At 33.2% G+C, this 17,635-nt stretch overlaps 3 protein-coding genes and 1 long non-coding RNA gene across 4 annotated transcripts; 3 read left to right on the top strand and 1 right to left on the bottom strand.

The window, feature by feature from the left end:
- The first annotated feature begins 3,893 nt into the window (after positions 1-3,893).
- LOC125187583 (photosystem II repair protein PSB27-H1, chloroplastic-like) lies at positions 3,894-4,539 on the top strand. The gene has a single exon (XM_048084210.1). It carries the CDS (start codon positions 3,939-3,941, stop codon positions 4,440-4,442), a length of 504 nt encoding a protein of 167 aa, XP_047940167.1. The 5' UTR covers positions 3,894-3,938; the 3' UTR covers positions 4,443-4,539.
- A 2,957-nt stretch (positions 4,540-7,496) lies between these two features.
- On the top strand, positions 7,497-8,538 carry LOC125190863 (transcription factor MYB10-like). Its single transcript, XM_048088275.1, has 3 exons — positions 7,497-7,635; positions 7,740-7,869; positions 7,972-8,538. The coding sequence occupies exons 1-3, from the start codon at positions 7,503-7,505 to the stop codon at positions 8,414-8,416; spliced, it is 708 nt and encodes a 235-aa protein (XP_047944232.1). The 5' UTR covers positions 7,497-7,502; the 3' UTR covers positions 8,417-8,538.
- A 3,986-nt stretch (positions 8,539-12,524) lies between these two features.
- Positions 12,525-13,862, top strand: LOC125188197 (transcription factor MYB10-like). Its single transcript, XM_048084956.1, has 3 exons — positions 12,525-12,657; positions 13,213-13,342; positions 13,415-13,862. The coding sequence occupies exons 1-3, from the start codon at positions 12,525-12,527 to the stop codon at positions 13,860-13,862; spliced, it is 711 nt and encodes a 236-aa protein (XP_047940913.1).
- Positions 13,863-14,717: 855 nt separating this feature from the next.
- On the bottom strand, positions 14,718-16,628 carry LOC125188903. Its single transcript, XR_007170798.1, has 2 exons — positions 15,073-16,628; positions 14,718-15,010 (listed from the first exon to the last, which is right to left on the bottom strand). It is a non-coding gene; the product is annotated as an uncharacterized LOC125188903 (long non-coding RNA).
- Between the last annotated feature and the right edge of the window lie 1,007 nt (positions 16,629-17,635).

The raw sequence follows: 17,635 nt of genomic DNA, 5'->3' as shown, positions 1-17,635 counted from the left end.
ATTTTGAAAATAAAATATTAAATCTAGAAATTTCAATTTTCGTAATTGTAATATCCAAGTATAAAATGACGTCTTTTGATAGACGACGTAATTGTATTATCCAAGTAAGGTCCTTCTTTGAAAGTCGAGTCATTCCGGGAATATATAAGTAGTACACCTATTCTGATCACAATTTTTTTATGGATAATAATTATTTTAGTCACGGATTTTGTCAAATTATGATTAGTTCAATAAATTTCGGATTCTAAATCTAAAATGACAAACTTTCAATTTTTTGCGAATTTATCAACGTATACAAAACGATATCATTTGATGGACAATGAAGCGCGGCCACGTGGGTAACACACTTTATCAGGAGTTTGAGTCATTACGAGTTTAATGGGATTAGGTTGATGCTCAAAATGAAGGTTTATTCATTAAATTAATTAATTTTTCTTTTATTTTCTAACTTTTATGAAATGACCTAAATTAAGTATTTGCAGAAAACATTGTTTTGTATACGGAGAAGTAATTAAAAATTTCAAACTTTGTGGAAATGAGAATTTGGCTAAATTTTGTAATTTAATTACTATTATCCTAATTGTGAGATACTATGATGGAGAAATGAGAATACGAGTAATCACGTGAATCATGATGTGGACTTAATTAATAACATTAAAACAAGATTAAAGAAATTAACTGTTTCGTGTGTGTTTAGATTCTTGTAAAGGATTGCGCAACAATAACAATTATTTCCATAACTGAAATGAATTTGTAGAGTTTCATTTGAGTATACTAAAATTTATTTCAACTGCATCGGTTTCATTTATGTTGCAGTTTAGTTTTAAGTAACTCTAAATTGTACTCCCTCCGTCCGCGAATAGGAGTCCCGGTTGAGTTGGGTGCGGGTTTTAAGATAAATTTGAGTGAAATAATTAAAGTGTGTGATAGTGGAATGTGGAACCCATTTATATTATTATTTGCTTTATTCTTTGGAATAATAAAATTTAACATTAAGAGAGAAAGTGAGAAATTGCAATCAAAGTGGATTAAAATTAATTGCATCTTCTAAATTAAGGAAAAAGGGGGTCATTTTTTATACTCCCAAGATAAAATGTCTATCCGGGACTCCTAATGGCGGACGGATGAAAATGGTCAACCAGGACTCCTATTCGCGGACGGAGGGAGTACATAATTACGATATCTGCTTTATTGCATTTGCCTTTGTAACATAAAAATTGAGGCCAGGTTGAGTTCTACTTCATGGGAATTGAATAATGATAATATTATCTGTATTGAAATAAAAATTGATACTAATCCTTGGGTCAGCTGTCTTACCCATTGAGGTGCCTACAAATCAGCGCAGGGAATAGTCACTGGACCCATCGATGGATACCCTTAGTAATTAAAAATAAAAAAATAAATAAAAATTGATACTTATCTTATAATAAATAAATATATAGTTATGAATATACTATGGAACATTCTCACACAAACCGCTAGTTTGAATATAATCGAATCACGAAAATAAGATGACTCTTTTTAGACAATAAGGCGTTTTCGGAAAAAGCATTTTCTACGATTTAAAGTTCAAGAGATAATGTTGGTCACTTTAAAAATTCTTGATATTAAATAAGAGCTTTGGCCATCCATAAAAAATATTTGTTGACCATATGAGTTTAATGTATGATTGGTAAAAAAAATGGAGTATGAAAAAGATACAAAAAAAGTGGTGAGAAAAGCATAAAATAAGGCTAGTTTTGATAGGCAAATCAAAATTAAAAAGTAAGAGTAATTTTTTTTGCATTTATATGATATTGGCTATTAGTAATTATATTTGTATTCCGTTCTATATTTTTGAGTACTTTAAAAAATGCAAGTACATTACAAAAATAAGATTTGGAGTATTTATTTATAGGATTCTGAAAATTCCTGTGATAATGAACATCGCAGCAATTATGAACAAGCAGTTTGACTTATGCATCATATAAAATATAAAATAATTTTAAAATAAATTATTTGAGTGCTACTATCATTTTATTTGATTAAAGTAAAAAATTGATCTGTATAAAAAACTTCATTATCCTAAATGTATTTTGGTTCGTATTTAATATTTCTATAAAATTAATGGTTAATCACGTTTAAAGTTTAAAATTAGTCTTGTGGAGTACAATATTTGTAAAAAAAAACTATTCAGTATTACACATTAATTAAGTGTGTTAGCTTCATGTTCTTATCAATATGTATTAGTAGTTTTTTCACTCAGTAATCAAGTCAAAACAAGGTTGACTATTAATTTTTGATAAAATTGTTGAATATAGACTAAAATGTATTGATTTGAATCAGAAGCTAACACTTAATTTGTTGGACCAAAATTCTTTTTGGGCAAATATATGTGACCAAGTTTGGATGGTATTTTATTTTTGTGGGTTTTATTCACTTAAAATGTGGATAACACTCTTAAACTTGTTGGATTATACTTAAAATCTATATGGATTATAATTGAAATCTGGATTAAAATTGTCATTAGTCCAATTTAATCGGCTAATATAGTGCATCTTTCACTTCATTGACTTAAATAGCCATATAGTACCATTAATTTCACTAAGTTTATGTCTCCTAGTAATGGGCTGACCACAAGCCCAAGACCAAGCAACCAATGGGCTTCACCTAATATTTCGAATTTATAGTCTAGTTTAATAAATTAACACCAAAAATCTCAATACTATTTCGTCTATTTATTTTTCCTGCAATGCTTTATGGTCGTATATATTATATCTTCAATTGATTCATCATATTATCAAATTTGGAAACACACTCAACACTTGTTCAACAAAATTATCAATTTGAAGTGCCCGCAACTATATACTCCATCCGTCCCCTAAAAATAGAAACTCTTTCATTTTTAGTCCGTCTCATAAAAATTGAAATTTTCTATTTAAGGAAATTTCTTTTTCTCTAAGATAAGACTCATTTTCCACTAAAACCCGTATCAATCTCTTACTTTATCAATTTTGTATTAAAATCCATATCGTTTCAAAAGTTCATATTTTTAGGGATCGGATGACGTATTACACACAAACAAATATCATGACTTCGTTGCAACTAACAAATACCCGTTTACAATAAAGAGTTGATTGTCCAACAAAATGAATCAATACCTATTTAAAATAAATTTCGTTCTATCATTCGATAAAGTTTATTTAATACTCCATCCGTCCTGAAAATTTGTTCCTTATTTCCTTTCTCGTCCGTCCCTAAAAATTTGTCACATTTCACTTTCTTCATTTTTGGTAGTAGACCCCACATTCCATTAACTCAATCTCACTTATATTTTATTTTAAAACTTATACTCCGTATGTAAAAATAGGACTCGCATGCCATTAACTTTTCCAACCCACTTTCTATAACATTTTTTAAAACCCGTGTCAGATTAAATGGTGCTAAATTTTAAGGGACGATGGGAGTAATACCTCAATCAATTTTCGATCACTTTTTAACTACTACCTCCGTCCCTGAAAATTTGATACAATTTACTATTTCGGTCCGTCCCTGAAAATTTGATACACTTCACTTTTACCATTTTTGGTAGTGGACCCCATATTCCACTAACTCATTCCTACTCACATTTTATTATAAAACTAATATTTTAAAAGTAGGACCCACATCCCACCAACTTTTTCAATTCACTTTCCATTACATTTCTTAAAACCCATGTCGGGTCAAACTGTAGCAAATTTTGGAGGACGGAAGTATTAATATTTAAACAACGCTTATATATGATTTTTTTACCAATTTGTTATTTTCCTTATTTTATTTTTCTTGGACGTGTTTACGACATGTCATCCATCCAACAACACAATGTCTATGGATCTCTCATCCAAACAAAAATTTCTAGATAAGACGATAAGCCAAATCCCTTCACAAAAACCACACCCCCCTCTCTCCCTCTCCCTTCCATGGCTTCCCTAATCTCCCCAACCGCCGCCGCGGCCACCACCGCCACCCAAAAACCCCTTCCACCTCTCCGATCACGAGCCACCACCATCGCCGCCGCGAACCCCACAGCCTCCACCGCCCGCCGCAGCTTCCTCTCCCTCTCCGCCGCCGCCCTCTTCCTTGCCCCCGCGGCCGCATTGGCCGCGACGGACGAGGAGTACGTGAAGGAGACGGAGGAGGTGATCAGCAAGGTGAAGAGCACCATCACCCTGGACAAGGCCGACCCCAACGTGGCGGCGGCGGTGGCGGAGCTTAGGGAGACTTCCAACTCGTGGGTGGCCAAGTACAGGCGGGAGAAGGCCTTGCTCGGCCGGGCCTCCTTCCGCGACATGTATTCGGCCCTCAACGCCGTCTCGGGCCACTACATCAGCTTCGGGCCCACCGCGCCCATCCCGGCCAAGAGGAGGCAGAGGATCTTGGAAGAGATGGAGACGGCTGAGAAAGCTCTCTTGAGGGGTCGATGATTTTTGTAATTTTTTACTTGTTTTGGTGGCATATTTTATGTATTTATATTTTTATCTTGTTGAGATTATAAAGCGAGGGGATCATTTGAGAACTTTATTTGTATATGTTTAATTTTCTTAGCTCTTTGGCATATGTCTCATTTTGATCCTACATTGAGTTTTAATAAATCTAATGGAAATTGAATGAAACGTGTAAGTGGAATGTGATTATTGTGAATCGTGTAAGTCAGGTTGAATCGTATGATATCGGGGTTTAATTGTGTAAATCAGGTTCGGGTCATTATCGCGTCGTTAACGAGTTTATGTTGGGTGCAGGTCGTATTCAGGTTTGCAAGGTAGCATATTGGATTCGTGTTCAATTGATAACTATTTTAAACAAGTCGAATTCGGTTTAGCCGTTTAGGCAATATTGTGTTAGGTCGAAACCAGGCTAACTCGATTACAACTCAACGCGAATGACTTGCCACTTTATGGTGTATCAACACTTATATTTTATACTGTATTAAATGCATATAAGGTTTTTAATTTAAATGTAATACTATATCCTTGAGTTAGTTTAATCATAACTGGTACGAAATTTTTTATTTTAATTAATACTATCTCCGTCCCACTCTAAACGACGTATTTTTCATTTTGGGATGTGCTACTATATAGAAACATCTCTCTTACTATTTTTTTTCTCTCTCTCTCTTACTTTATTCTCTCCGCTTTATTCACAAAGTAACACCACATAAAATTCTGTGCCGAATTAGAAATGTTCCACTTGAGTGAGACGGAGGGAGTACTACTTTGAGTGACTTGTAATAAGATATGCTAAATTGCTAATAATCTCACAAAAGGAATAAGCAATACTCCCTCTCTCCTATTAGAAATGAAACATTTGTTTTTTAACATGAGATTTTATGTAGTGTTATTTTGTGAGTTAATAATGAGAGAATAAAGCACTAAGAGATAAAAAAAAAGCATAGATGTTGTTTTCATTTTATGAAACATTTCATTTTTCAAATGGGTCATCTTAAAAAGAAAAATGTTTCATTTTTAATGGAATAAATGAGTAAAAATTTTATTGTAATAAAAACAAAATTGTATATGTCATTTAATATACGCATGCATTTTTACAATTTAAATAGATGTCTGAATCTTACACCCGCGAGTAATAATTAACTTAAATAATTAGTACTATTCGATAATGATGTCGGATGGTTACGTTAATCAATACAGTGTATATAACCCAAGTCATCTAATAATGCGAAGATCGAAATGTAAATATATTGTTTTCATAGATTAGGTATATAATTGTAAAAAATACTCTCGTACTACTATATTTTAAAGACCTACGTGTATAATACGCACGTGGGCTGCTGCTCCCATTTTTGTCTCGAATACTCCTAATATTTAAGGAATGTAGAATACAAAGATCCTCTTTCTCTTTTTTCGATGTAAGATTTGTAAACTTATAAAAATGCATATATTAGATGTACTGTAAGATATGTAATTAATTTTTAGTGAACTGTAAATTTAGTCTTTGGAAATGTAGTTTTAAATTTTTAGGTTTTTGAATTATTAAATTACTCCCTTCGTCCCCTATTAGGAGTCACTCTTTGACCGGACACGGGTTTTAAGAAATGTAAAGAAAAGTTGGTTGAAAAAGTTAGTGAAATGTGAGACCCATTTTTTTATATTAGTTTTATAATAAAATGTGAGTGAATTGAGTTAGTGGAATGTGGGACCTACTTACTATTTATGGTAAAAATAAAGTGTGACTCTTAATTGGGGACGGACCGAAATGGAAAAGTGTGACTCTTAATGGGGGACGGAGGGAGTATATTACTACATATTTTTAAAAATGAAAAATATTATTTTAGGTATTTATTTTTATTTTGATCCCAACTTGAATTTAAATCTACATCACCCCTTTTTTACACCGGTAATCTCATTTTTTTTTTTGAATCAAATTTGTAATTCCCTCTATATTTTATTATTTGAAATCAAATATATAATAAAAGTTTGTATCAAAATTCGTTTTATACTAATAAAAGATATTACAACTGTTATCCATTACATCAAACAGACAAACATTAACCAACAATTTGAATTTTAGATTTCTCAACTGTAAGCCTACTAGCATTAAAAAAATCCAGATAGATCGTTACCATCCTTTTTTGGCAAATGACCATGTGAAGTTGAATCAGCACTGAAAATTCGCCATATTATATACAAATAGATAATTAGCAACTTGTACACTACATAAATAATTCTATAAATATTAAAATTACCTCATAATGATTAATTCTTAGCAATTAAAAATCCCCAAGTTTCCAAATCAGCCGTATCTAGTTGTTCAATAGAATTTTTATTTGTAAAATGACGTCGTATCAAGTCAACTTGATGATCGGACATACTTCATACTTTATAAAAGTTTTTTTTTTCTTTTCTGAAATGACTATAATTCTTTAAACTAGTAAATATTGTGATTTTTTGATATTTAATACTTTGATGCCAATGAGATATAAATATTAATTTAATAGTACTATTATATAAGTGTGTATTCCTATAAATTTTGTATATATGTTTTATATCAATGGGAGTATAAAATAAGAATCTTTTTGTATCTGAAATTCTTTAAAACGACTAATGACTCACAAATATATACAACATTCAACTAATTATAACAAAATAATGCTTTTATTTTTGATAACTGCCTCGTTACTATCCCTTATATTTTTCTTAACTTTCATAAATTTATTTACATAAAAAATTGCCAAACGTGAGCTCTTTTTTCACTCATTTGCACATTTACTATTGAGCATTTATTAAAATATATGCAAACAGTCATAATTAAACGTATTATTTTTAATCATAGTACTATCCAAATAGACAACCAACCTATACATTTCCTCACTCATCCATTTCAAATTTTCAATAGCGTGTCTCTACTTAGGCAACATTTTTCTATTCCTAAAATTGGGGTTTCCTATGTTATTTCCGAATTTAAAACTCCCCCATGACCATAAATAGGAGTGAACTTGTCTAGTTTCGAGATTCAAGGCAAGCCTAAAAATGGTGAAACCACCTACTTTCGATAGCAACGGCATGAAGAGAGGTGCTTGGAATAAAGAAGAGGATGAAAGATTAAGGTCTTTTGTTATGCAATTCGGCCACAACAACTGGCGCCTCGTCCCGTCCTTAGCCGGTTAGTCCATTTTCCGACCACTTTCGATTCGATGAACCCTAAATAAATTTCTCAAATTAGGTCAAATTTCTCTTTCTCATTTGTTGCAAATTAATTTATTTCAGGATTGTCAAGATGTGGAAAGAGTTGCAGATTGAGATGGGTGAATTATCTCAAACCAGGCCTAAAAAGGGAAAAATTCACAAAACAAGAAGTGGATCTCATCATCAAAATGCATAACAAACTAGGAAACAAGTAAGAAATTCAAACTAAACTAATCCTCACACATATTTTTATTTTTATTTAAAAAAAAACCATTTTCCACTAACTAGTTTAGCTCCATTTTTATTATTTCAGGTGGTCAACCATTGCTGGAAAGCTTCCCGGGCGAACTGACAACGAGATCAAGAACTACTGGCACGCCCACATAAAGAAGCGCGGCCGACAAGGCCGATCTCCATCTTCATCATCATCTTCCTCTTGTGTGACAAAAGATGATCATCAACAAGAATTTGCAAATATCGATGCTCTTAGCCCCATTGCAGATTTACATAAATTCACTCGAGCTCAAGAAGATGTTTCGATTCACGATTCAATTAATTCGGACTTGCCTCCATTTCCGGTGGAGGATCAGTTTTCCGACTTTGAGTTTTTATTCCAAGAAATGCAGAATGGCAGCCCTAATTCTTCGGATGGTGGCAACAGTTTTTGCAGCTCAAATTCTTCGGATCTCGAAGGGGATTTGAATTTCTGGTCTTATCAATCGTTTGGAGAAGAATTTTTGGACATAAAACTGTGGTGACAGTGTACTAAATTAGTTGTGATTTTATTACAAAATTATTGTGAAATAGTGTAGATTGATTCATTTTGTGTAAATGGCTCGAGTTTTATTTTTCCATAAATGAAAATATTTGTATTGAGGAATATCTTTATGACGCCTCATTATTGTAAATTGGCGCCTCTTATTGTGTTGTGAACATGGTGGTATAATAATGTAATTAGGGAGAATCTACTGTGTTAAAGATTTAATTACATTTAACAAATATTAAGTGGTCCTTTGTCCCCACAACTCTCAGGTCAAACTTTACAAGCGCGTTAGATAAGTCAAGTCTGTCATACTTGATTTTTCAAGTGTATATAAAATTATATACATTTGGAGGTTATTGCATAAGAACGAATCTAAACTTCGACCTGTGTGCAACTTGCTACCCTTGTAAAAAGGTGTATTTTAATTATTTCACATTTGTTATATTTTTGATTAAAAAAATTGCTAATAAAGCAAGTTATGAGAGCCTTGAGATATTCCTTGCCATTCTCACCATGATATTGATTAATTCAGCAAAGTTTATTAGATAAAGTTTATTTTATCCTAATCGTGATTCATTTGACCATCAAAACGAAAATATGTGACTTAAAAGACCCCCAACCCACAAAGAAGAATCCCAAATCCCAAAAATAACACTAAAAATCTAATATGGAGATCATTAATGTACACGAAAATCTATTTGTTGGGGTGGAGATATATAGATAAAAAGAAAAAAAAAAAAAAAAAAAAAAAAGAAAAAAAGATAACTTCTTTTCTTTCAATTCTTTCAAAGTCATAATTTCTGTAGAATATGTTGACTTTCGTCAACCAAATTTATGTTATTTGTCCCATATGATATGAAGGTACTATGTGTACCATAAATAGATAAGTAATTTGTCAAACATTCTGTTTAGGAGTATTTAATTTAGGACGATTAATCCAAATACCATAACTTGCACAAAACAATCTAATTAAGATGAATAAATTTACCAGGTGAAAATTATTGAAATTTTGTAAAAATGTTAAATATATAATGCTAAACATTAATTATCCAAAGATTTATCTTTAAATTATATGCTCCATAAAAGTGAATATAAAAATTAAAAGGTAGATGTGCCCCATCTAAAGTCAGCAGAAGGCGGGGGTTTATTTTATTTTTTTTGTAAATCTCAATGAATGAATGAACCATACAATTAATATAATAATGCAGCAGCCGCATACAAACAAAATCCTACCTTTAAAAATATTAATTACTATATCCGATTAAATTAAAAAATTTCGAGACGATAAACAAAAAATTCCTACTCCAAATTTGGTATAATCTGAACACTCTTTGTTTCACATTCGATTTTATTTAATATTTATTTTCAACTTGATTGGTTTCGTGACGTTGGTTCATGTACGCTTCTTGACGTAAGCAAAAATACATTATTGTGGTCTTTTATGAAACAACAATTATTTTTCGACTAAATTAATCGTTCCCATTATGAATATTTCACACGGTTGCAGGAATAAATTTTATTCAAATTTCCCCTCCGTAATTGAATTTAATTAAGATATTTTTCAGTTTAACATTCGGTAGCTTGGAACTTAAAAGGTTTGAATTAAGCAAAGACTATGGATATTAATTGGGTGTGGTAACAAGCCAAGCTCTTCTCAATTTTATTACTTAGATTAAATTTATACTTTTACTGAACACTTCGATATAGAGCACTAGTTTAGTTCAGAACATACGAGTTTCTGAATTTGGATTCATATATTTGTAATATCATTTTTAAAATAGTTATTATTATGAAAAAATATACTTGTACATACACACTATTCATCATATTTTTGTAACAATTAAAGCTAAGTGAGACTTAATATTCATATGTAATTAATATTTAAAATTGTGTATAATAATGTCATACATTTGCCTATACTATTAGTTTTATTGAATTTTTTCTCTCATAGGTTATAAAGAAGAAGGATAAATGAACCAATAAGAAAACCTAGTAAACGACCAACAACCCATTTGTGGGACAAATAATAACATATTTATACAAACAATTATTGTATCTAATACTGTTTATTTTAATATTGTATAATTTGTCTTTAAAATTATCATAGCTTATGAACAAATGAGATAAAACATGATATGATGTTAGATTGAGATATTTTTTGACTATATAACACATATAACAATATCAAATTCGATATATAGAAATATATTAGTATGTGGGGTTAGCTCACTTGCAACTTGCCTTTCTCAAGGTATTGAAATACATAAGAGATCATCTATGGTAAAATATTAAATAAAAACAAAAAACATCTATAATACACTGCATCTATGACATTAGTTGCAAGTTGCATGTATCAAGTCATATAATTCAAATAAGTAGCACTATGAGTTTGACGAAGAAAAGGTCATCTAAAAGTGTTTCCCTAAATACAAAGATGAACATCTTTTTCTCTATGACCAATCTATATGAATATCAATTTCTTTGATAAGTACATGTGAACAAGTGACAAATAAATAGGTATATTTCTTCATAGATAGGTTTGTTATTATGCAATTTTCTAGTATTCTATGTTAGTATCATATTTTTACATTGTAGTAAGATTTTTTTTGTGCTTCAATTGAATATATTATATTCCGATGATGTGAACACTCCTTTTTAATTTTAGTGATTATGCATGCATACTACATATTCTAGTGTTAAGGATTAAACTTGCTTTCTTGATGTCAAACATCGTTTAACATTGATTATTAAATCCCCAACAATCATGGGGTCAAGGTTAGTGTTTGGGCACTACTAAATCTATCACGAAACCTCGGTTTTGAATAAAAGGAAAGTTTGAAAGAAAATAAAACCCCATAATTTATTTATACTCGGTGAAGAAAATTGACATTCCCATTTACACTGGAAAGTCTTTGGAAGAAAATTAGAGCAATTCGTGGAAAGGAATGGAGAATGAGCTGGCAATGAACACTATGTTTTCAAAAAATTACATTAACTATAGAGATGATACCGTATTTATCAAGATAGACTATAGAGATATATATACATTAACATTAATTAGTGTTTTTTATTTATTTAATACAAGGAATATACGATTATGCTATTTATATGCACAAGGAGTACACTTTAAAACTAGATTTTAATACCCAAATCCTTAATTAGACAAAGGACAGTTCAGTTTTTAAATATCCATAAAAGTGCCCTCTTAATTAAATACTAGTATTAGATTATTATTTTAATATATTTTATCCTGACATATACACGATCATGTGGCTTATTGGCTGTTATCATGAGCATAAATACCTGGAGATTCCCATGTTCTTTATACAAGTTTGATTAAGAAAATGTGATATGCTTCTTGTTCTTGAAGTTCGAAAATAAATTATAGACTAGTCAATTAGGATTATTCAATCTATTTTCCTCAAACGTTTAATATTGGTTATATTGCAATGAGTGGGAGCTCCATTAATGACGACTTCACTTTTGGTCTTGGATATTTGTGTTTTAATTTTTTTTCATCTCAAAATATAGAAAGCCAAAATAATTAAGTAAACATTTCCACAACATCCGAAATAGTCCATTGCACAATCTATAAAGGGGTAGAGAATATTTTTTGTTGATTTTAATGAATCCTCGAAACTAGAGGGGTCAACTTTTTAGCGTTGAAAAAACTAATTGTTAATAAAACAAAGTTAGATCCATAATGACTCTATTTCACACTAATCTCTTCACTAATACATGCACCTTTAACGTCGTTTTCAAGCTTTGTCATATTCAATTGAAAATTATGTACACATTAGCCCTACTACTTAGTTTTCCTTAATGACCATGACGCTTTTGAAAAGGGGAAATCTCTTTGTTGCTTCTTAATTTTTTTCCTATATTTTTAATCCTTTTGTTGAGGCATGTTTTCATAAATCAAACATTTTTGTATGACAAACTACCATCTTCTTACGCTGTTTCGTATCGACGTTGACGGTTGAAGAGCAACGGCTGTGGGTTTGTCTGTTTGTTAGTATAAGAAACCTAGTGAGCTTATGTATATATATGTACAAAACCCTAGAACTAAAAAGGCAAAAAAGTTGAGGTTAGTGTAAGAGAAAATGGTGAGATCACCTTGTTTTGATAGTAATGGAATGAAGAAGGGAGCTTGGAGTGAAGAAGAGGATGACAAGTTGAGGGCTTTCATTCTCTCCCATGGCCATTGGAATTGGAGATTACTTCCAAAATATGCCGGTTAGTAGATTGTTACATAATTTTCAAATTTGATTTACAATTTGTAACACATGGTATAAAATTGCACAATTAGACTACTTATGGAGTATAATGAATTATGTTCGTTTGGGCACGTGTTTTGATTTACTTGAGATTCATTTTTGTTACATCTTCTGAATTCCAAGATATTCTCTTCATCCGCGATATAATTTAAATCCTATTTGCTAGAATTTCGAACATTCGCAGTTTAAAGTCACATTTAATTATTTTTTTCATTTTGGGTAAATGGTGTCACAGTCTATTAAATCACTGCATTCATATTTCATTATAAAATTAATATATAAATGAGACTCACTATTTTTCGTTAAATAAATTATGTTCATAAGGTCGGTTTATGATTGGCGAGCTCCTGAATTATGCAGATTCTCGCCAATGTAGTTGGTATAAAGCCCTTGCGAGCACTTTTGCTTCCCCCAATGTTCATTCATTGGCGAGCATAGTTAGTGCTCGCAATAAGCCGATTTTGATTATACATATGTGACTAATCAAATTGAAAATCCAATTATAATAAATTAGGTCTGAAAAGATGTGGGAAGAGCTGCCGATTGCGGTGGGTGAATCACTTGAAACCAGGCGTCAAAAGGGGCAATTTCAGCAAGGAAGAAGAGGATCTCGTCATCAAATTGCATGACCAAATCGGCAACAAGTACTCATCTTTCCTAAAAATTCAGACCAAATTTAGTTTGATTTGCCTATTAAGATTGTTGCATTGACACAGGTGGTCAGCCATAGCAGCCGAACTCCCGGGGAGAACAGACAACGACATCAAGAACTTCTGGAACACACGTGTAGCGCGACGAAAAAGGCCTAATCCATCAACTTCTTCTTCCATGGATAATGAAAATCACTTATTGGAAATAGCTTCAAATGATGCCATGAAAAATATTCATGAATCCACGTTTTCATTCGAGACTATTACACAACCCGAATTGGATTCAATGGGTGATAAATTTCCACCATCAATGGTAGAGGATGAAGAGTTTTGGTGCCCCCAGTTTGATTACAATGATTGGGTTGCAAGTGAAGATCATAGTATCATGTTTAATGATGTCGGAGGGAGTATTTGGGATGAATCTTTTGAGTTGACTAGTTCGGATTGTCAACCTCAGACTAGGGTTTGTGATCCACTAGATTATGATCCAATTTTTTTGTTATGGGATTCATGAATTTGCATTGCATTTCTACAATTTGAGAAAAATTATGTACGAAATTTTTGTTATAGATTTTCTTTTATTACATTATTAATCATGCAATGGAATAGAAGATCTGACTTGTAATTATATACTGTTTCCAAATTTGGATTTTTAACTAATGTTATTGTTTTGGTTTTAAAATAAATGAAATTTGAATTTTTTTAAAAAAATTTGTGTATTCCAATTTCAGTTGGCCAACGACTCGATTCCTGATTTAAAATCCAAATACACACAATATTGGGGTTTTGGTTAAAAAATTAGTCTAAATTGGGTTAAAAGTTATTTTCTCGAAACTCTATGTTCTTCTTTTTCAGAATTTGGATTTTACGATGTACAATTAGAATTATCATCTAGAGCTTCTCAACAGCACATGTGACATCAGAATCACTAAAAGTCAATATTGGACAAGAAAATTTGAACTTATGCCAAATGTATCTAAATCTAAAATATCCAATATTTTTGACGAAAAATGTGTTGGTTACCAAAACTTTGGTATAATTCGAATATTTGCAAGCAATTAATTTATAATTCGGTATTTGTTAAATTTCTTTGAGTTGTGATATAGCTTATGATTGAATTCAAGCAAAATCTTGACTAGGACACTATGAAATGTCTGTTCCCAACGGGAAATGTCTAGCTTCATCACTGGATCAATCATTTCGGTTAGCATTTTTGCTTGGTTTATGTTGTAATACCCGCTTCTTTCATTATCCTTTTCGTTGATGTTTAATGTCGAACTAAAGAATCTTCGCTCTATTGCTTCGTTGTGTTAAATAAGAACTCATTACTTACTAATGCTTAGTGTTGATAGTTCGCAAAACAAAAACCTTGAAGTGAAAATCAAATGAACTAAACAATTGGAATTTACATTGTAGAATGTCAGGAATTTTCGAATAGCAATTCTTACTCAATAAACGAACAACTAATCTTCAAAATACTACAATACTTAGAACAAGGCTTCCAATAAAGGAAACAAAGAAAGGGAAAGATAAATGTGTATGGAACAAATGGCATCGGGTCTCTTTTTCCGGGCCGAAAGTTGCGGCCGTTTTCCGATCAGCCGTTGGGCCGGGGTATCAAGCTGTCCCGGTCAGCAGCTTGGCAACCAAGTTTTTCTCGACCTGCAAGGTGGAGATCAGTTTTTGTCCACTAAGGATCAAAAGAAAACAAAAGGGGCTCTTACCATAGGGATGGAGACAACTTTTCTTTAGTTATAGATGACCAAAGAATCACCATAAGAGGCAAGTCAGCCCTGCAGCTCCTTTGGCACAACAGCCACCTGCTTCTCTGCACAATCAAACAATTCCAATTACTAACTAGTACTAGGTACCCATAAAATACCAAGTTGCAGCCATAAAGGAGAGGCAATGTGATCTCTAAAAGTGAGATTTGCTGCAGCATAACAACAAATGGTACAACAACCATTTAAGGCCTCACGGGTACACCACACTTCGCCTATAAATAACTCCACACCACATTCGAACTCCCTTTCTCATACACTTTGAATTTTCAGCCACAATGGCAAGTTTGAGAGTGAGGGCTTGGAGTAGAGTTTCTGCAGAGTTCTTGCAGACAACTCCCACACCCATAGGAGCTTCAAAGAGAGAGTAAACTTTGAGAATTTTGGAAACTAGAGATTCAAGCTACAAGTTCGAGAGGTAACCCCCTCAACAAATCCCTCTTGCATCATTGTAGAACAACATGGTTTAGCCAAGAACTTAGAGAACATAGAGCTCCATAGATTCCCACAACATTAGCATGTACAAGACTTCATCTCAAAACATAAGCTACTGCCAAACAAATTAAAAGAAGTTGTATAAAGAACTTAGCTTTAGGCTGTCCGGCGACGAAGCGATTGCCGACGCAGCAGAGGCGAGGCGGGGCGGTCAGCGGCTTCACTCGCCGAGGCTGACGACGTAGGCGCGATGACGAACCTGAGTTCCACGATCTAGGCGCCTTTCCCCTCGATTGGTGACTTCGCCGCTGGAGCAACAGCGAAAGGCGGCCGCCGGGGACGACTGCTCACCAAGGGCAACGCCGTGGGAGAGAGGCGACGCCTCCTCTCCACCAATTAATTCGCGGAGGAGAAAGGGATCACGGTGGGCGTTGATTCACCGGAGACGACGGAGGAAAGAGAGAGGCGTGAGGAGAAAGTATACGCCATCGGATTTCGGCGATCGATTGAAACGGCGAAGAACCGTGAGGAAAAGATGGAGGCGCCGCTGCTTCGCTTCATTTCTAGATTAGGGATTTTAATTGGAAAGGGAATTTGGGGGAAATGACGATGGAGAAGGAAGTAGCATAATTGGACACTTTTTTTTTCTTTATTGGGCCACCTTATTTATTTTAGTTGGGCTTTAGTAATTATTTGAAGTGGTGGCTGACTTAATTAGTTAGATGGACTCAATGGAATTAGTGGTGAAATGGTCCTAAATGTTTTAAAGGAGAATGGAGCATGGACCAATTTTAATTGAGAAGTTGGGCTGAGATTAAATATTTGAGCCGAGAATTATTTATGTGAGCTTGGAATTAATTTAAGGAATTTGAGCTTGAACCTTAATTAATTAATTCCCAAATAAATTTATCGAGTTTTCAAAGATGGAAACATATTAAAGTAAGGCGCGAAGGACCGACCGGCAGGCGACTCACCTTAAGAAAAATTCAATGAAAGATTTAAATGTGAATTTTCCAAGAATCCATACTTTATTAAATGTGAATTTTCCAAGAATCCATACTTTATTAAATGCTCAAGTATTTGTTTTCAAGAAAATAGAAGTTCTCCGGACTTAGCAGGTGGGCATTTCTTTCAAAATGTGATTTCAGTATGAAAATGTGAATCTTTGCTCAAGTATGTTGTCATGCCATGTTTTGTTTTATGATTACCTATCTGCTTGGCTATGCCAATTCAAGTTAAATCGAATTCGGGTCCCAGTAGGGCCGCAAACCCTACTCGGACTAGTGTACACATAAGGGGACCGTGAGCTAACAAAAGGGGTTGGCCGGTCCAGTGACCGTCGTGGAATGTGGCCACATTCCCGGTTCACATCAGTTTCAGATATGGTATATCTATGTTATGTGATTGCGCAATCAAATCTTTACTAAAGGAAAAGTATTTTAGTGACTCGGGTCTTTTTAAGTAAAACCCCGTGATCACTCAACTCTGGCATTGACAATTAAAGATAAAACCATTTTTGGCAATGTGCCCACTGAGTATATCAAATACTCAGCCCTGCATGTTATTTTCAAATGTGCAGGTTGAACGTGTACGAGGAGGCGAAGGTGTTGGGACAAGACTTTTAAATAAGTAGTTAGGTAACCCAAAGTAGCATGTCTTCATACGTGCTATTTTGTCTTGGACTCTTCCGCTGCAAATCTAGAATTATGTGCTAGAAAGCTATGAACTTAGTCTTGATACTCTGAACACGTTTTGACTATGAACCCATATGCCTTTGATACTATTGATTTAAGTGATTTCATCCTTTTATTGTTGTCCCTTGATTATTGAGAATTTTTAGTCGCGAAATAGCTACGCTCACTAGCACTAGGGAGTTGTGGTCGTGACAGAGTGGTATCAGAGCACCGTTCTTTCGCTCTGGACCCAAGAACCTTCTTTTCAAGCCTTAGTCGAGAATGATAGTACTAGACTAGGATAGTACTAAAATGGAAAGCTTAAAAGGACCCAACACCTCGACTCGTCACGTTCAACTGCAGCAATGAGGTAAGAAAGAAGTTTTTACCAGAAAAAT

Source organism: Salvia hispanica, chromosome 5 (genome assembly GCF_023119035.1).
Source record: "Salvia hispanica cultivar TCC Black 2014 chromosome 5, UniMelb_Shisp_WGS_1.0, whole genome shotgun sequence".
Lineage (NCBI taxonomy): Eukaryota > Viridiplantae > Streptophyta > Magnoliopsida > Lamiales > Lamiaceae > Salvia > Salvia hispanica.
Note: the sequence above shows the minus strand (reverse complement) of the source record. Positions and strands in the feature narration are given on the sequence as shown.